The 20,758-nt window shown below is 35.6% G+C and overlaps 1 protein-coding gene across 18 annotated transcripts in view; it reads left to right on the forward strand.

Annotated features, from left to right (window-relative positions):
- DOCK3 (dedicator of cytokinesis 3) overlaps positions 1-20,758 on the forward strand; it is a 224,799-nt gene that overhangs the window by 66,922 nt on the left and 137,119 nt on the right. For 17 of the 18 annotated variants that reach the window (XM_083795736.1, XM_083795732.1, XM_083795743.1 and 14 more), the window contains 3 exons: positions 6,025-6,173; positions 14,253-14,337; positions 20,662-20,703. In XM_083795736.1, the coding sequence (XP_083651862.1) occupies positions 6,025-6,173; positions 14,253-14,337; positions 20,662-20,703 (276 nt within the window). The remainder of the gene's footprint in view (positions 1-6,024; positions 6,174-14,252; positions 14,338-20,661; positions 20,704-20,758) is intronic. The other variant, XM_083795739.1, reaches the window with a different exon arrangement.

The raw sequence follows: 20,758 nt of genomic DNA on the forward strand, positions 1-20,758 counted from the left end.
AGATACTTTCATTGGCAAAAGAGTCTGTGAAGAATTTACTAATAACAATGTGAAATGGTCCTTTTCTGTCACTCTAATTTACTCAGCTTTAATACACATTGTAAATTGAAATTCCCTCTAATAGTGAATAGAATTGAGAATCAATTTAAACCAGATTTATCTTAGGGAAAATTTATGTTTGAAGCTAGGGGCTATGAATATTCATAGGAGAGAATAAATGTGATTCATGTTAATGCATCCTTATTAACTAATAGAGAACTTCTGTTCTGGTTTATTTTCATTCTTCTATCCTGAGGTGCCCTCCTTTCTCAATCTGTTTCTTGTTTGAGAAAATTAATGTTGTTTGTTGAATGTTTAGTCATATGCCATTTAGGAAGCATCAGCTCAACCACAGACTCTTGTGAAAACTCCAGGATGGCTCCATGCAACCCTTTAGAAAAGTACTTGGTAGTTTTAATGGGGAGAAGTTATAGGTTAGTTTATTTTTGCTTATTATTAATTTTCTGTATTTTTAATGGTTTTTAAGGTATGTTTTAGTTCTACAATAAAACAGGACTCAATGTTTAGGCACACATTTATATGTATGGCCATTTAATTCATCACGAGTCATACTTAAATATGTGGGCTTGAGTCAATAATTTTCAAAATTTTCCAGGTGGTTTTGTTATGCTTGTAAAGAGCCTAAAATTAGAGAAGACTCTGTATCTCTCTCCTTTATTCATTAATAGCTCTGTCTTTATCTTCTAACCTAGAGTTACTTTTACATAAAACTGTAAGACTGGTTGTATGGAAACGTGACAAAAGTCTGTCTAGTCTAGTAGCTAGATTCTGGTCTTGGAGAATTCCGTATGTCTGTGGTGGGAATAGAGGAAGAAACACAAAAATGTTTCTGCCCTGTCTTTAGATCCTCACCTCATCTGTTTATCGTTCCGTGTTGTTTACCGTTTCTTAATACTTGTTTCTTGCCGTTCCTTATTAGATTTTGTGCATTCAGTTTGGAACTATGCCTTCTGTCACTTTTGTTTACCTTCCTCTCTAGAAGTATGGATATTTTTTTCTATAAAACTATGTCAAGTTTGGTTGTATTGTAGAATCATGTGGAGACATTCCCATCCAGGGTTTTTTACTTTCAGTAACAGAAATCCAGACAGTATCATTCATGTCCTGTATTATAATGGAAATCTAACCTAGATTCCCACAGGGAAGTTTTTGTTCATGTTGTCTGCCAGGATTTCTCCTTCATAACACTAGGCTTTGTTGCCCGACTTCAGCTAAATTTATAGCAGAAACAAAGTTCCTACAATTTTTGTTAAGACACCAAAACCTGCCAGCCACAAGCAACTGATCTGTGGAAGATAGATGTTGTAGTCCTCACAGAACTGCACATTTTTAAAATAATTGACTTGTCAAAAATATCTGTGTTCTCAACATGTTTCGAACAGCTTCCTCATCATGTTTGCCAAATTTTTAGGATTTGGTGTTTAAAAAATTTTCAGTGATTCTGGCTAGGGCTATTCTTGTCTAAAATATTTTTATTTAGAATTTGGGGAATCTTTCACTCTGCTCCTCAGAAATAAAACTAGAATATTTTAGGGACACAGCTGGCCTAGCTAAGTTTGTGCTTGTCTTTTTTTTCCACTGCATGTTGGTATTGGCCTGCACCATCTTCACAGCTCTCCTTTTTAATATTCACGTAAACTATGTTCTCAAATTCCTTTGCTTTCCTGTGGGTGCCAGGCTTGATAACTGCATAATAATTGTATTATCCACATAAGTTTTACTTCATACCTGAGATATCCTGTTTGTGTTAACCTGTGAAGTCTGAACTTTATTCAGCAAGAGGCACCTCATCTGTCATCTCTCTGAATGAGACAACTAATAATTACTAAGCAGAGAGGTAGCTGGGATAATTGGTGTTTGTATAAATAAGGTACGCTGTATTTTGATGATCTATTTTATTCCCCCTTATCTTTTGTATATTTGTTTCCTTGTGCTGCAGTGTCTTGAAATAGGAGACAGTCTTCCTCTGTTCACATAAAATGTCAAAAAAAAAAAAATCCCAAACCCCCAAACCTTAAATATATAGTCATTAAATAGTTTCATACTCCTCACAGAAACATGTGACAGGCCAAGTTTCATGGTGCAGTTTGGATAAACGTATATCAAGGCCAAATATCCTCTAATCAGCAACAACTTTGTCTGCTTTATACTAGAAATACAAGCTTTAAAAAAAAGAGGTTTTAGACACCGAGTCAAACGCCTCTGTCAAATTCTGACAGTTCTTATCCTTCTGTAATCCTCTAGAAGAACAGTATCTGAAGTAAAATACATCCTTGTAATTGTTTGATACTAATGTGAATGATTTGAAACAAATTATTTGTTTTGGACAAGAAGTCTTAAGAGTTGTTGTATGATATTTGCAAATATTGTGATAGTTCTATTAAACTGTTTCTTGTAAAGTTTGTAGTGTTTTAAGGTTTGCATGGTAATAACATTAAAGACTTTGTATAAGATTAAACTGTAAATGCAGCACAAATCTGTAGCACAAGAGCTTTAATATGAAATAATTTGCTTAATTAAAAAATCCAGACAAAACTGGAAAGGCATGTATTTTGTATTATTTTGAGGTTTACTGTTTGCTTTCATGTGCTCATGATGCTTCCAGGCTTTAATATCTAAGATACTGGAATCCATAAGAAGGAGCCTGGGAAACATCTATTCTTGCTCTTAGAACAAAAACAATTTTTGTGACCTTCTCCCCTGTTAGAGCCCAAGGCAATTTTATAGGAGATGTCTTAAGGGATGGCTCTTAGAGTTCTAACTTCTTTAGGGTAGTGTTAAATGAAGTCGTGATAACAAAGTTACTATAAATAGGTCATCTGGCCACAAAGAGAGGCTGTGAGAGAGTTGGGGCTGTTCAGCCTGGAGAAGAGAAGGCCCCAGTGAGACCTCACAGCGGCCTTCCATTGCCTGACGGGCGCTGCAGGGAGGCTGGGGAGGGACTCTTCTGTCAGGGTTGTGGTGATAAGACAGGGGGTAATGGCTTCCAACCAAAAGAAGGTGGATTTAGATTAGACATCAGGAAGAAATTCTTTACGCTGAGGGCAGTGAGGCCCAGGCTGCCCAGAGAAGCTGTGGCTGCCCCATCCCTGGCAGTGCCCAAGGCCGGGCTGGGGGCAGGGGAGTGGTTGGGCTTTGGGGTCCCTTCCAACCCATTCTGTGATTCCATGAATATACTACACCAGTATTTTATATATTTTCATGGTATGTGGTATTTATTTAGAGAGAAGTGACAAAGGCAGTGTTAGTACTTCAAAGCCACTGCAGGCATGAAACAATGAGGTGGTTGTACTGAAGAATGAAGCAGTTTTATCTGCTGGCTTCTGATTTTGGAATCCTTATGGGGCAGAGAGAAGATGCCTGCAGTGTGTGTGTCAGTAGGGGCTTATTTTATGTTGCCACCTGTTATTTAAAAATAAAATAAATAAAGGAGCTGTGCTTGCGTGCCCAGGCACTGGGAGCAGGGCTGCAGGCCTCTGTGAGCAGAAGCAGGCGGCTCCAGAACCAGCCAGACCCAGCTGTGTCTGGCTCCAAATGAAGATTATTAATCACTAGGTTCTTGTGGTATGAAGGAGGGCATGATAAACTGTTGGTTTTTTTTGTTTTTTGACTGCATCAAAGTCTTTACTATCTGCAAATCTGGAATTAAGCCACATTCAACTCTGTTGTAGCTCTCCTTTCTCTCAGGAAAGTACTTCCTTTCACTTCTGTGGGTCTTGAATCTGCAATTCACCTTATATCCGTTTGCCTGAGATCCCAGCTACAGCTTCACTGGCTTTTTTAACCATCATTACAAGAGTGAGGGTTCAGCTTTTTCATCTCAGTATGTTTATTTAGGAAGTCTGAATGTGATGATTTTGGAACTGATTCTCATGATTACTTCATTGCCAAGTGTTTTATTGACAGTATATTGACGGTATGTAGCTCATCTGCTGGTTTGATAGACCTGAACTACATTGTTTTCGTCTTGTGTCAGAAAAAGTTGCAACTTTTTTGTTCACGTAAATAGGAAATGTCTGGTTTTATGTTCTATACCTACTGTCTTCAGCTTGGGTTTGATTTACTTTGCACCACATTTAGTGAGAAAACCTGAACACAATTCTAGTAAATTTACATTTATCAGCTATGCGTGACTATCTTCTTAGAATATTTTCATATTTTCAGCTCTGGAAGTAGATGCCTCTCTGTTGGGTCTGGCGTCTGTATTTCACTTTTTTTTCAGATGGACCAGAACCAGTGTTGATGCATAGTTGAAAGATTGTGCATCTTTTAATCTCAAAATTGATTAAGAACACCAGATGATCCTGTCTGTGCTCAACCTGCTTCATCAAAACAGATGTTTAATCAGGTTCAAACAAATTAATAAACTCCTGAACTCCTGATCAAAATTGAATGCATTGAAATTTTGTTTCTGTAACTCATGCAAGTCTAGTATTCTTGCAGGAAAACAAACTCAGGTAGATGGAAATTTTTTTCTTGTTATTTGTCTTTGGCAAGATTTGTCTTTGGTAAGATATACGAAAAAACATTTTTTCTAATAATATATTGTAATAGAAAAACAAATTTTTCTTAGTGGATGTTCATCTGTCAGATCTAGTAGTGAAAAACTGAATTTATCTTCATTTAGAGAGCTTTTATGAAACACTCATTTACAATCAGAAATGCAATTGAGACAGTGCTAGCCTGCGAAGTGTCAGTTTCAATCCTTGTGGTCCGTGTTTTCCCCAGGTTTTAAGCTTTCTTAGGCTTCAAGCTTTGCATACAGGTAGGAATGGAGCTTAGTTGTTTCAAAAACATGCATACAAAAAATAGCATTCAACCACAGTAGTGATCATCTTTTTATTCCTTTTCTTTGTCTCCTTAGGATCTTCATTTATTACACAGGGGCCATTTTATGCAGTATGGCCGTGTAGACAAAAGCCTTCTTGACACACACACACACAAAAAGAATTCTGGAAGATACAGGAGTAGCTTGGATACCCTTCTTTATCTTATGGGTGCTTGTAAGCAGTCTTTGTTAGCTTCAGAGTTGCCTTCTGGGGGGTTCTTCCCATGTAGTTATTTCCTGCAGGGGAGAACAAACATTTCCAATTCTGTTTTTTTCCACATGTTGGAGGAATGCTGCTTCTGTTGGCAATGATTGCAGGGTTAGTTGCTTTGAATATTTTTGCTGGTAGTGGGTGTGGTTTTAATTTTTTTTTACGTTATAAAACTTTTCTCCTTGAAAGTAGTTTTGCAGGTAGATTTTATTATTGTTCTAGTCCCTTTCAGAGTGCAGATAATTAATATTCATTTCACCACCACCTCCTATCATAGATACCCGTGTAATTTTCAGTTAAGTAGAATATTTAAAATATTAAAAGTACTTTTCCAAAGTGATAAAACATTGTTAACTGTTCAGAGCACTACATTAGCTTCTGACTTAATGCAGTCTATTTTCCCCTCTCTGTTACTTTAAGGCTAAAACTTTGAATTTATTGTGTAGTTGGAATAAGTGATCCCTGCTGCACATAATGAATCATTTTAGCTGTGACATTAGGGTCTATCAGAAAATGGACTTCTTAGCAGATTGAGCTCAAAATTTAGCAATGAAAAGCTATTCATTTTAAATAGCATCACTTAACTCTGCTTTTTGATATAAATATTTTAAAGCTTGTACAAACTGGATTAATGTTCCTCTAGGGTAATTAAATGAAAAATTGGTAACTTATTAATCTCTCTCTTTCTCTTTCCTCTGTTCCTTGCTCTCTGCCCTCGCTCCCCCTCTTGCTCTTTCTCTTTCCAAACTGATAAATCTTTCTATCCCTGTCTTGTCTCCTCCCTGTCTTCCCGGTTTCTTCTCCCCCATTCTTCTTCCCCCCTTTCCCATTTTTCTCCTTCCAAATTTAATCTTTTTCTTTCATTTTCTTTCTTTTTTTCCTTTCTCATTCTTTCTCTTCCCCTCCCAAAAATATGCCTTTACAGAAACATAAGGTAGATCTTTTCTACAAACTGCGCCATGTGATGAATGAACTCATTGACCTACGTAGACAGCTGCTGTCAGGTCACTTGACACAGGATCAGGTGCGAGAGGTCAAGAGACACCTCACAGTGAGGCTGGACTGGGGCAATGAGTAAGTACAGGTACCAGCTGGGTACTGTTTGTTCTAATTACTTTAAATAGCTTTTATTTAAAAAAATAATAATATTTTCAGTAATATTTGTAAATAGGTAGAACATTTGCTTATTTGGAAGCCAACTTTTTACAGTGAGTTTACTGCAGAGGTCTACTACTACTACTATCAAATGACCAATATGCTTATTAGTAGATTCTCTCTAAGGCTGCACTTTTAAAAGGTTCAGGTAAATTTACTTTATTTGTTTCAGTGAGGTGATTGTTATGCCTGGGAAGATGTGTTCATAGATAGGAAAAAAAAAAAAAGACCACATTTTTTTATTGAAGTATTTTAATGGTTGGTGCAATTACTATAGAATCTCACTGGTAACAACGACACTGGAACTGAGGCTGTGATAATGTAGATTTTTGATATAATCTATGTATTTGGCTATTGATGACATTTCTCAAATGTTTAGACTGCTTGGTCAATTTCACTGTGATTTTGTGGAGAATGTTTTTGAAGAGTCAATGAAAACTGCAATTCAGATAGAAGGTGAAATGATAATAAGCTACCATTAAACAAAAACTAGCCCTTCAGCAGAATTGTATTTGTTCTTACATAAAGTGTATCAGACAGGTAAGTTTTGCTTGATATGCATATGACCTTTTCAAACAAAGTATCACCCTCAGGCATACAGCCACTGTTTTTCATCCAGGAGTAGGATTAGTGCTAGTTAAAATACAGGGTGGGGCAGGAGGCAGTTCTGTAACTCCAAAGCTGAGGAAGAAAGGCAAATATTTGTCACTAACATACCTCTTTAGTGACTTCATTCCTTAGTCACCTACTTCAGGTCTTCCTCCAAGAGATATACTTAAACACAGTCATGAAACTTTAGCTAGCCCCTACCCTACATTTCATATCTCCCCCATGGAAAGAGAGCTCTGAAGGACATTAGCTAATAGATGTCATCAAGTCATTGTTCTGCAGCTTGGTCTTATAGATCATGACCTTCCATTGTCATTCCCACCAGAATAAGTGGGATCTAAGAAACCATGTTTGAATATTATGTAAAACACTTTTTTCTCAAAGTTACATAAAACATTTTTTCTCAAAGAGTGTATTTAAATTAGTAACAGCAAGTAGCAAAAAAATTGTAAGAATAAAAAATGAGGAGAGTGGACAGCAATGAAGAGAATAAGCTGCTCAACTTGGTGACTATAGAAAGTTTTTTTTTCAATACACTAAATGTAAAATCATGAAATTCAAATTACATTAAAAGTATAAAAAATCTAATGCATGACAACTGTGGAAAAGCATCAGTTAAATCAATAAATATAAATATATTCATGATTAAATTCATTTGCTCAGAATGCTTATTTAGGGGAAAAAAAGTGCTCCTTACTATGTAAGAACCGGTATTATTCTCCCTAAAGAAAAAGGTACGTAATATCAGAGATGGATTCTGAAACAGAAGAGGGTCTCAATAAAGGAATTACATAAAAAGGCATACGACTGAAAAGATATTTAACTATCTCCGTACACTACGCAATATTTAAATGGGAGTTTGGGCAGTCTTTCTGCAATATCACTTTCTTGTATCTCCCCTCAGTTTTATCATGAAATTCATGACCACATTTCTTAATCTGTTGAAAACAATGGTTTTCATATGCATGTTCACATAGTAATGACAAAATTCTTCTTTCATATTTGAGATTTGCAAATAAATGAAAAAAGCCATTACTAATATGCATTAATATTAACTGAGAAACTTAAATACATGCAGTTTGAGTAGGTATGTAATTGCTTAAGGTGGTATAATTTAATGGAAGACATTCCCCAACCAAGTTACTTAGATGTGCATATGTACTATGTAGCACGTATCATTTAGGGTAAAGCTATTTTTATCTCGACCTTGATCATTAATGCATTGCATTATTTGGGATGGAGTGATACAAACATGAAATTCACATTTGTCTCCACCAGTTTGGAGGTTTTCTTTTCTGTTTTTTTTGAGCTAGTATTGTTTTCCTTTAAATAACCTGGCAGTGGTTCTGGTAGTCATCTCGTGTGTTCTTGTGGGAGTTGGCAGAAATCAAAGAAAAAATATATGCCCCGGATTAGTAGTTACAGGGTGGGTGTTTGTTGTTGTTGTTTTGTGTGTGCGTGTAGTTTTTTGTGGGAGAACTCCTTTGGGCTGTTTTCATAACTCCATGGGGAATTTCTTCTTTGTTTAATTTTGTATGTTTAGCCTAAAATATTAAGAACGTTTGCTCTGTAGTTTGGTCTATTAAGAATGTAGGGATATAATTTAAAATTATTGCTGCTAACCTTTTGTATTGTTGCTAGTCATTCTTATAATGCAATACTAATTTCTACAAACTGTAACAATTTTATTTTTTTGTTGCTTACACATTTTTTTTCTCCTCGTTACAAAAGTATGATACTGGATTAATCTTTTTTATGATGCTTTATTATCTCTGCTAGTTATCCATGGTTAGGTTACTTGTGTATTCATGCAGTGGCTGGTATTACTGCAATAGAGCTTTTTGTATTTCACATTTAAAAGAATACCTTCAGATCAGCATCTTAGTATTTTTAGACTTTCAGTTTTGAGCATCTTTGTTTGTATTTTTGTGCAGTTAAAGTCTCATACAGTATTGTTTGCCTGCATATCTTGCTAGATTTTATACAGAACATTACAAATACGTTAAAAAAAAAAAAAAACACATTTCACTCTGAAATAATTTGTATGGACATTGACCTATTGAAGTCTGAAATGCTATTAGAAATTTCCTGTAGTCTATAAATAACAAGGAAAAATTTGTATATCAGGAAACTATTTATATGAAATATATAGCTGGAAGTCTGCAGTGATCATGTTATAAAGCTGAAATCTGCAGTTCATCTCAATTTAAGTCAAGTTACAAGTGAAATCAAAACTTGACTTTGAAGTATTCCTTTTTTTTTAAATGGTTGAGTTTTTCAACTTTTACTAATGCTTAGTGCTTTAGAACTTGTGAAACGACATCTCCGATAGGAAAGGCTACCTGCAGATGTGCTCTAGAATTCACAAGAGAGGACTGTTGATACTCTGATTTGCATATCTGCTATGTGCCCCAGCACTGTTTGAATGCACCTGTTCCAAATCAGAATTAAACTTATTTCCTAACAAAAATCTTTGTCATTCTAGAGACATACATCAAAAATAAAGGAATTTGCCTCACAGAGCTTCTGTTTGAAATGGGAATGCTCTGCTTCTGCTCCAGTGCACAAAATTAATTGCAGCAGTGTGTGAATGCTTTATTTATCAAAAAGGCAGATGAAGATTCTTCAAAGTAATTCAACTTAAAAATCAGAGGTCATTTAAAATTGTCTTCAGGATTTATTCTTTCAGATTAATATAATACCTGTCAGGAGATTAACAGAAAGCATCCAAGCGTCTGACCACAGTCACTTTCACTTTTATACTGAGCAAAAATACTTGCTTCCCTACAAATCTGGGATACTCCATGTTAAGGCTCAGAAACAGAGTAGGGAAGGAGGAGCCACCAAAACTTTTGGACAGATAAGACATAAGCAAGATGAGTTGGTAGGCTTGTGTTACTTTTTAGCCAAAGGTTATTCTTTCTTACGTGAAATGTTATTGAAGTCATTGCACTGAAAGAAATCTTCCAAATATAACGATAAGCTGCCATAAATTTTGCACTGAAAGATCCATAGGTAGCCAAAAGTTACAAATGAATGATTAAGAAGAAAACCAGAAAAAAAAAAGATTGAATATATATATTTTTTACATCATTAGTAAAATGAAACACTTTTAATTCTATGGGTTGTCTTTTACCTCAAAAATGTCATGGGCAAGCCAGTGGCAGTTGCAGTGTTAGTACCTACTTGACACTAAAATTTGAAGCACTTTAGAGGGAATACTATGATCCATTGAAGTAATCCATAGTCTGAAAGCTCTCAAAAAGTCCTGAGTTTCAGTGTTTGCATCCTTAGAAACTTGTTTTTGGAGTTTGATTGCCACCTTGTTATAGTTTTCTTCATATTAAAAAAAAAAAATGACTTCCCAATTAGCGTTGCAACAATTAGCTTAAAATTTGTAAAATGTATCTGAAGGTATGTATTGAATGTATACACGAGGTCACAATATCTTGAAATCTCTGTGAGATTTAAATAAATTCTTACTATTGTAGTTGTCATGTATTATAGTAATTGTTGTTGTTGCACTGAAGATGATCAAAGTAGGAGTGAACAATGTAAACAACCATAATGAAATGCCTTTAAGAAGGTTGCAGAAATAATAGCTCTCATTTCTTCTGAATATGTTTTTTGTTTGTTTGTTTTTTTCCTCTGGAACTCTCTTGGATGTCAGCCATGGAGGAAAACCTTAATACCCTCACTCTGTAGCCTGATGCTTCCATGGTCAGAAGTATTTGCTGTCATTTCTGTTAATCAGTTCCTTACTAAGATTGCTTACTTTCTACTACTACTCATCAACTTCATTTTAAAAATAATTTCCTGTGTAACATTACATCAATTCTTTACTAATTTCTTCAAAACTTAGAGTCTTGCAGTTTATGTACAAAATAATTCTATCAAAGTATCAAGTTGTATTAGTACAGTTCAATTTTTACAAACATGTTTTTCATGTATTTCGTTTTCTGTTAATGTTTCTATTGTATTTCCATCAAAGTTGTGTTTAAAGTCTGCATGTAGTTTATGTGAATAGCTGCTGGAATCATTACCATTCACCCCCTTTATAAATTTGCATAAGAGAAGTATGAATGATATTAAATGAGGCCTTGCCATAGTCAGAGAAGGGATACAATGAAAATTTGTGGCTGCAAAATTAAAGCCAGAGTCAGGGTACAATGCAAATCTTTTGGAGCAAAGGGGAGTAGATCTTGAACACTCTCAGAAAGAGATAAATTCTCCCAATCTTTTCTTCAAGACTGGATGTGACTCCTAAAAATGTATTTCAGTGAAATGACAGTCATTTCTGCAAGGATCTTGAAGGAACATTTGCTAGGACTTGTGGTTTTATGAATTCAAAATCATCTAGTATTCATATTTATAATATATGAAAGCATTATAAATTAAGATCATTCTTTGAAACTGCCATTAAAACCAAGGTGATTTTTTGTAGAAACACAGTCAACCTGAAGTGGAGTTGTGTGTTCATCCCTTTCAGTCTTACGTTTAGTTCATTCAGTCTTACATCAGGTAGCATTTTTCTCTATCAGTTTGTCTTGGCATTACTTGAGAGAAAAGTACCAGGAGATTTATTCAGGTGGTATATTTATTTATTTATTTTCTCCCAGAGAAAGTAAAATTAAATCTTAAGTTTTAAAGATTGCTGCATGGAAGAGAAGTAATATCTGCATGTCAGCAGGACTTGTCCTAGACATATGGTACCAAGAGATAGTTGACAGGCTTGGGAATTTTTTGTAGGTGTACTTGGGAAATATTTGTTAAAGTCAATAGAGTGTTAAGGCAGAATAAAAAAAAAGCAGAAGAATTTGCTTGTAAAAGAAATGTTGTGGAGAGAGGAACTGTCAAATAGACAAAATAGCACATTATCTAGTTTTTATGCATGCTGTGTTTTGCAGAAAAAATTCTTGGCAGCTGGTAGTCTTGTATTCCCAAGTACTTGATAATAGAGGGTGAAAGTGGGCCACTAACTGTCATTGTCATTGCAAACATTGTCAGTCCTCTGTGGACAAAAAATAAAAAATAAAAAAAAATGATACAAATAAAATGCGTAAACCTGAACTTCAACTTAGACAGTATTAGTAGTAAAGGAAAAAATACCTTTATCTGCTGGGAGGAGGTACTGCACAGGATTAACATAGTATTAGAGAACGAGAATCTTCTGGCTGGAAATCCATGGTGTTAAAGGGTTTAACTAAAAATAGGGCATCAGATAAGTTTCACGGGGATGCTGGTGCAGTTGTGTTGAACATTATTAAGTAGAAGATAATACCTTTGTCATGTGTTGGGTAATGAGTCCAAGCAGTTTGACCTTAGTTCTCTAGAGAGTTGAAATTATGAGACCAGAACAATATCAGGCTATGATTAGATGTGGCAATTTTATCCTGTAAATTTCTGACACTGCTTTGTAACTGCATAAGAACTGTAATGCAGCGTTCTGTGTGTTTGATAACTTTATTAGGAATTTGTCATCATCCATATGTTGAGAAATTACTTCATATACTTTAAATGTGTGCATGTGTGTACACACACGTGAGTGGTATACTCTTTTAAAGGTGTTTTAGATATTCAGACTCAGGAAAGCTTCTGTAAATGAATACGATGAGCATTAGCTTTAATTTGAAACACTTTGAAGTGGATCTTCTGCATACTACTATTTTGACCTGTAACCATTTCTGTTACATTTTTGGACTTCCTATACGTAGACTCCAATGGCAGCTGCAGTTGAGGATTACTTAATGCGTTCTCAATTTAATCTTTTTCATTTGGTAAACAGAAAGTAATTTTCAGCTTTACAGATGCAGTTTTCTGCTACTGGTCTAGGCTTAAAACAAAGTGTGTGAAAGGTATAAAATTATCACTTTCACAATTTAGCCCTAGAGTTTAGAAATTTCTATTTGGCATGAAAATTGAATTGAAGAAGGAAAAATGTTCTCTTTTCCACTGAAAATGTAATTGTTTTTGTTAAAGAACTAAGAATACAGAAATTCCCATTTGTCTGTACAATATTTGAATGGCAATTATAGTACTGCCTAACTCTTTGCCAGTAAGTGGACATGGGTTGAACTGTGTTTTTTGAGAGATGATGGTTTGGGGACATAATTAAAGCCTGATTAAGTAGAGTTTTTTAAAAATAAAAATAGGGACTTGGGAACTTAAGGGAAATGATTAAAAGCGCAGTGGTCAACAAAGGCATCAAGGGTTCATACAAACTACTGGCTCTTACTTGCTGTTATTTTAAGTTAATTGCTCAGAAAGAGATGCTGCATTGCCTGGAGGCTTCTGTTTATTGCACCGTACAACTATTCTGTGGTACCTGAGAGGTTTTTCAAATAAAAGTTTTCATTTGCCATCAGGAACAATGCAGTGCAGAATGTTTCTCTAAATATAAAATTAAATTGGATTTTGCTGTAGTTGTCTAGTTTGTGACAGAAGTGAAAGGGTAGTGTCCATAAGGGCACCTCTTCTGATTTTTTTTATTTTTTTTTAGATTATTAAGAAATTTCATATAAAATACGTGTAAATTAAATATCAAAGTTATGTAAGAATGAAAGGGGGGAAATGGTTCATTTGTGTGTTTCTTTAATTTTACTCCTAATGTGTGTAATTAGAATAGCTTTTTATTGTACCTGAGTGTTTTATGCCTCAGAGCCTGAGCAACTATAGAGCAAAAAAGAATTTCTTAACCAGCCATCCTTTTTGCACTAGTAGACCTTTTTTTAATAGTTAATGTATTTATATATTTGATCTAAGCTGAAATCCTATTTTAGTTTGGACTAATCAGAAGTGTGCAAATATTGTGTGCACTACAAATACCAATTAAAATTCCTTTTGGTATTTTTCTAGCTATTGCTCAAGAATTTATAAGAATGTTTATGTATCATGTTTCTATGTTGATAAAGTTGGGGGTTTAGTTGCATGAGCACCAGGATTTTCATTCAAAGCAACTTCCCAAAGCAAAGGATGTATTTGCACATTTGAATAGGGTCACTGATTGAACTTTTTTTCATTACGTATCGAAGAAACCTACCTAATTACTGCAGCAGAAATCAGAGTACTAACTTCACTTGCCTACTACATCTCCATGTATAAAATTAACAGGTTCTGGATACTGCATGAACATACTGGCCAAAATCCTCATGTAACACTACTTGCTATAGCTTCACTGAAGTCAGTGAACAACAAGGAACAAATTCAGTGTCTTTCGATTTATTTACATTTACTTTTATTTAGACAGCTTCTGTTTATTCATTAACAATTGCAAAAAGATTCAAACACAATTCAATATTTGTCTCCTTGTCCTTGAGTAAGTATATGTAGCAGGTGATTGTGGACGCTAATGCATTATACTTACCATTGTTCCTTCCTTCTCTTTTGCAGACATTTGGGCCTAGATTTAGTTCCTCGGAAGGACTTTGAGGTTGTGGATTCAGATCAGATCAGTGTTTCAGATCTTTATAAAATGGTAAGAAATCCATTAGAGATTCCTGTGAATTTTCACTTTGGGAGGGAAAGAAGAGGAAAAAACTCTTTTGTCTTACATATTATGTCTTGATTACAATAGCGTGGTAAGCTTTCCTTAGGCTTTTTTTCCATGTTTTTCATCTACACCCTTACCATGAGGATAGTCAGTGTCTCAAGTACCCTGAGTGCGTTTTAGGAAGAATGAACCAACTTTGTTTTGGAAGTGGCATGCTATATACAATTTAAATGCAATTTACAAAATAACCTGGTATGAAAAATAGAGAAACTAACTTTGAATGTTGTTTCTTTCTACTTTTTTTTCCTTAAATATATTTTTTCAGAAGTAGCAAAAGAAGTCATAAAAAGACATATCCATCAGACAGATAATGGAAATAATTTTAAACTTTGATCTTTGTTGCTAAAATCAATGTATTAGCATTAAATGAAGTAGCAATAATATTTTTTCACTATTCATATAATTTAAGAAAAATAGGTCTGGAAAATCTTAAAAGGTCATCCAGTCCATTCTTCCACATAATGTCAGGATCAACAGTCTCTGTCAGTTGTGACAATTTCTTCTGTTTCTAAAAATCTCCTGTGACTGAGAATCCACAGTCTACTACAGGCAGTCTTTGCAATTTGGTAATTTTATTAATAGTGAAAAGAAAATACATACTTTTGTTGTTGTTGAAGTATAAGCTTCACATCTTCCTGTTGTGTCCACAGTGAAAGATTACTCCCTGCCTGTTTGCACCACACTTTATGTACTTGAATACTGTTGTCCCATTTGGTCTTCTCTTCCTCAGGCAAGACAACTCCATTTATTTTTATTTTCCTTCAAAGGTCAGATTTTCTAGACCTCTGCTTCCCACATGTATTTTGTAGACATTATACAAGATAATCTGCCATTTGCCATATAATACCTGCCTTTTCCATTTATACTGTTGAATTCTGTCCGGTGGGAAATAGAAGGAAGCTTCGTAGTAGAACTGTCGTAATAGCTTGCAGATGTCTGTTCATTTGAAAGTGCCATGAACCAGGCAAATTACCCTGCAAGTTTTATTGACATACAATGAAGAAGTTTTAACAGGCTGCTGTTGGGTTACATGATTGTTAATTCAAACAACAGTTATTAACTTGCTGGTAGAGATAAAAATGTTCCTTACTGTAAGATCTAGTGTTAGTCAACCTACTTTCGTTGATTAAAACTTCCTGAGCCTGCAGTTCATCAGAAGTTGCGTGAGTCTAGAAAGTCCATGAGCCACTATCTGATTCTTTCAGGAGAGTCTGCAGATGTGGATAAAAAGAAAAATCTGCTTCTAGGATGTGCATAAATAATAAACATCTTGGCCCCGTTTCAAAGATTTTTGAGCTCACAGAAGATGGAAGGAGACTTGAATAAGTTACATAAAGCAGAACTAATTCTTGAACATTAAGGCCATCTGTGTTGCGTGGCAGTGTCCTTTAGAAACCATATCTGTTGCATTTTAGTAGAAATGTTGTTTTGTATTATTTATACCATATTACAACGGTTTTCATGGAAAGAAATAAAAATTGTGCTACGTAAGAGAAAACAAAACAACGACAACAAAGTACAGCACTCTACAGTACTGATTTATAAGTTTGTTCCTGATTTGCCATAGACTGAGGAGGGTTTGGTGCTATTACAGGAGAATTTTCCTTCACATAGAGTACAGAAATAACTATCAGTACAAAATTAAATTGGTAATGACTCAAAGAATACAAGTTAAGTTGCTAATGGGATTACTTTCTTACTCTGTGCTTCTTTCTGAAGATGTTGTGTTGTTTTTGTTTTTATTCTGAATACTTGTAGTACAGCAAATAGCAAATGTTTAATTGTCAGAGTTGTCTGATTGCATCTACATCTTAGTCCTGAACAAAATGTCCATGGCAGTTTTCTGCTCAGATCTGTGCTGATATTTAGAGCATGACCATTAGTTGGTTCACACTTCACTATTGCTTTAGTTTGTAGATTCAGGAAGACAGTGCTGTCTAATCACATCTAGTACATAGAAGGCAATTTCAGGAACCAAAACATCTGAGAACTTAGTATTTGCCTAACTTAAATTTTGTAGCGATTTAAGATTTTTTTTAACCCATAGAGAGAATTCTCTGTACTCCCAGCAAAATACTTAATGGATTATCAAATCAGCAATGAGGTTTTACATTTCAGAATAATCTTGTGGGAATAGTCATGAGAGCCCAATTACTTTTCCATATTTGCAGAATTGTAGAATGTTAAATGTACCATAGAAAATAGTCTCATATTAGCAGAAAAATAGATGAAGTAACCCTAGGCTTTCCCATCTGTGAGAAGAAATTGAAGCATTTTATACAGAGTCATTAGGCTCAGCATTACTTCCCCTGGTAAAATTTTCAATTTAAAAATTTTGTGCTTCTTTTTTAACTCCCATTTTACTTTGCTATACGTATTTGTGACTACTGTGTGAGGGTCGTACTCTTCATCTCTTTGTCAGAACTGTTGTGTTCTGAGGCCTTGTATATCCAGCTTCTCCAGATTAATCATTATGAAGCCAAATGTTAGTGGCTTCAGGACAAGCAGTCAGAAATTGTCTTTATTCTTGAAAGAAACCAAATCATTCATTACTTATGACGATATTTGTGATTTTAACTAATACAACCAAAAACCTTTTTTCTTACTTTCATTTTTTAATTTACAGTACTTTTGAAATGGTGAGATAATACGGTGTCAGAATTCTGCCCCAAAGCTCAGTGCTGGATTTGCCAGTAGATTGAAGCTGTCATTCATTAAGCAACACAAGTCCAGCAGAACGTCAGTAACCCTTGGACAGTACTTTTTAGTAAAAGGAGTTACAAGACAAATGTCTGGAGGTATTTTGAAGAATCAGAAATGTTCAAACCTGGCCATTAAGTATGTTTTGCTTTTCTATAGATGTATTGATTTGTGTACATGTGTTCAGGGAGAATTTAGGAGTTGCATGAAAAGCACAACTACTGGCTGTGTTACTGATAGGTTTAACGATTTCTCTCAACTATCTTAAAAAAAAAATTACCAGAGTTCCTAATTAAAAAGACAAGTTCAAAATTAATATGCTGCCATCACATCATAATTGGTTATGCTTTACTCTGAAAATGAGTTTGGTAAAAGTGAGTAGTTGTAAAACTTGAAAATAGAGGCTTCAGTTGCTCAGGTCTTTACTAGAAAAGGAAGCTAACCGAACACAGACTGGAGGAAGTTCCTAAAACCTCTCAGTGATTTCTTTGTTTATTCAGTGAAGCAGAGGACAGGTTTGTATATGTTTGATTCTAAGCCAGCTCTTAAGAAGTTGGTTATGAAGTTAGAAAGCAGTTTGAGGCTGACATGGTTGTGATGGGATTTACTTTTCAAGAATCATTAGGGAAGGAAGGAGGAAGCACAACAATAGAAAACCAGTATTTTGGTAGATAAGTGGAACGAAATCAAAAAATCCCAACTATTTCCAACAAGGAGGTAAGTAATAGTAAATGTGAACTTGTTCAGAATAAGCAATGTTAAGATGTTCCAATGTATTTCCAGAACAGAAATCCAGTGGGTAGAGGAAGAGCAGCTGATGCCACTGTTAGATTTTCATATAGAAAAATCTTTGGTTTTAATTGAAATTCTCCTAAGATCTTTAGTTCTAGATGAAATTTCTGTAAAGTAAGCACAAAGCTAATTAGTAAAACCCCATTGGAAAAAATAAAAAGTGAAGAATGGTTGTCAATAATTTGGTTAAATGGGGGGGGGGGGGGGGGATGGGGGATGAATCTTGCTTGCTGCCCGAGTGCTCTTCCAACTTACATTAAGCTTGCTGTTAAACAGAACCCTGCCAGTCAATTCCCAGCCTATACCACAGAACTATTAGTCTGTCCAGGTGCAAGACTTTGCATTTGTCCTTGCTGAATTTCATGAGGTTCCTATTAGCTAATTCCTCTGGATTGCCTAGGTCCCTCTGAACAAAGGTAGCCTCCTTGAATACATTGATTACTTCCCTCAGTCTAGTGTCATCTGTGAATTTATTAGATCAGGTAGGTCTTAAGATGGACTCCTGACAATCCAAATGTGTTGGTTTTTGTTTTTACTGATACGCTTAGACCAGCCAGGTGTAACTTCACAACTTGGGTACAAGGATGCTGCAGAAGGCTGTATTGAAGGCCTTGCTAAGGTTAAGGTAGACATCATCCACTAGTCTTCTATCATCCAGAGATCTAGTCATTTTACCACAGAAAGCAATTAGGTTGATCAAGCATGATTTAACTTTGACAAATCCTTGTTGGCTGTTTTCAGTCACCTTCTGTTTCATGTGCCCAGAACTGGCTTCCAACGCATGCACTTTGGGAAAGGGTACGTGAAACTAAGCGGCTGTGTAGTAATCGTACAGAAACCAGGATACCTTGAGCAGTTTAAGTAACTGATCTTTTCTATGCCAAGTGCTTCTGAATGGTCACAGGTGACAAAGATTAAATAGGCAACCCAGCCAGCTAATCTAAGAGGGCTTTAACATTCTGAAGATGCTGCAGTAGAGAGACAGGCAATGGAGCTAGAGATTGTTTCTTCTGTTGGCAGTGTGAAAGAGGGCGTTTTTACAACTGTGCATGTAAACAGAAGTCAAAATAGGCCATTTAACTTTCCATCGTCTTGATTTAATCTCATTATGGAGATAATCTTTTGTGATAGCAAATTATATTTTTCTTCTGTGGGGAACAGTTTGGAAAAAGTGTTGATGAATACATGTTGTGGAATATCTTTTACTTTCTTCTCTTAAAGCTATGAGGTTATCAACAGATCATGCAGCTCCTACTAGATAGCGTGTATCTTTTTCCAGAATAAGATGTTGGGCATGTAATAGAGATAGCGGAGAATGAAAGGAATATGTATTAATGTGTGGTAGTGTTAATATTTCAGTTAATGTTAATGTTAAGATGAATATGCATGGGCAGGCATGGCGGAATCACTAATGATGCGCTTTTTAAAGCGCTCAGAAACCTTTTTAATTTGGATTAGTGTTTAAAGCTCCATTTGGAGATTAAATGGGTTCAGTAAGACTTGCAGTCCATTTTCTGATTATAACATTTCCTTTTAGTATTGTTGTGGTTTAACCCGGCCGGCAGCTAAGCCACCACACAGCCATTCGCTCACCCTCCCCCCTCCCCCTCTGGAATGGGGGAGAGAAATAGGAAAATGAAGCCTGTGGGTTGAGATAGAGACAGTTTATTAAGACAGAAAATAATAATAATAATAATGATGATGATGATAATAGTACTACTACTAATAATGTGTACGAAACAAGTGATGCACAATGCAATTGCTCACCACCCGCTGACTGATGCCTAGCCTATCCCCGAGCAGCTGGCCCCCCCACCCAGGCCAGCCACCCCTGTATATTGTTCAGCATGACGTCAGATGGTATGGAATACCCCTTTGGCCAGTTTGGGTCAGCTGTCCTGGGTCTGTCCCCTCCCAGCTCCTGCTGCACCCCCAGCCTGCTCGCTGGCAGGACAGAGCAAGAAGCTGAAAAGTCCTTGACTTATTTCAGTTACAAATATTGCTTGGCCCTTAAAATAAATATCGCTGCTCTGCAACAATTAAAATATCAGTGTGTTATCAACACTCTTCCCATCCTAATCCAAAACATATCACCCTACCAGCTACTAGGAGGAAAATTAACTCTATCCTAGCTGAAACCAGGACAAGTATGAAGGGCTTTAAATACAGGATCATCCTCTGAGTTCCACTGGAGATGTAGCTCTCTATACTGACGCTTCCGTATAGGTGTTGGACAGCTGAAATTGTAGAAATGTTTTTAACTATATATCAGGATCTCATTTCCAGATCTGAGCAAACGTGTGGTTTTTTAATCATCTTTCTGTCTAGATGTCAGTTGTTTTTGTTTTTAAACAAATGCAGCTTTTCATGCACCAGCATACTGATGGTTGAGGACTTAGGTATCCCCTTATTTAGAAGGAGAATACATAAACTATGGAGTATATGGTGATGGACTTCTTAAAAAAAAATGCTTTTAGAATGTTGGAAGTTCTGTCTAGCTCGTGCAGCCATTTGTAATCAAAACTAAGGTAAATATCACCTGTAAAATCTATTAGTCTAACAAATGGCTTAATTGAAAGCCACTAGGAAACCTAGTGGTCTTGTGAGTAATGATACATTGTGGAGGGAAAAAAGACAGTGAAGAGTTGGTAATAAGCTTGAATGATCATATTTTTAAAATACAGTTTAATGCTACACAGATGTAAATATTTCTTACTCTCAAAAAGGCTTAAATTTTACTCTTCTGTATCTCCACAGCATTTGTCAAGTAGACACAGTGTCCAGCAGAGCACGTCACAGGTAAACACCACCTATATAAGAAGCTTTGTTCTCTTTAAGTCTTTGATAATGTATC

This window comes from Anser anser, assembly GCF_964211835.1.
Source record: "Anser anser genome assembly, chromosome: 12".
In the NCBI taxonomy this organism is placed as follows: domain Eukaryota; kingdom Metazoa; phylum Chordata; class Aves; order Anseriformes; family Anatidae; genus Anser; species Anser anser.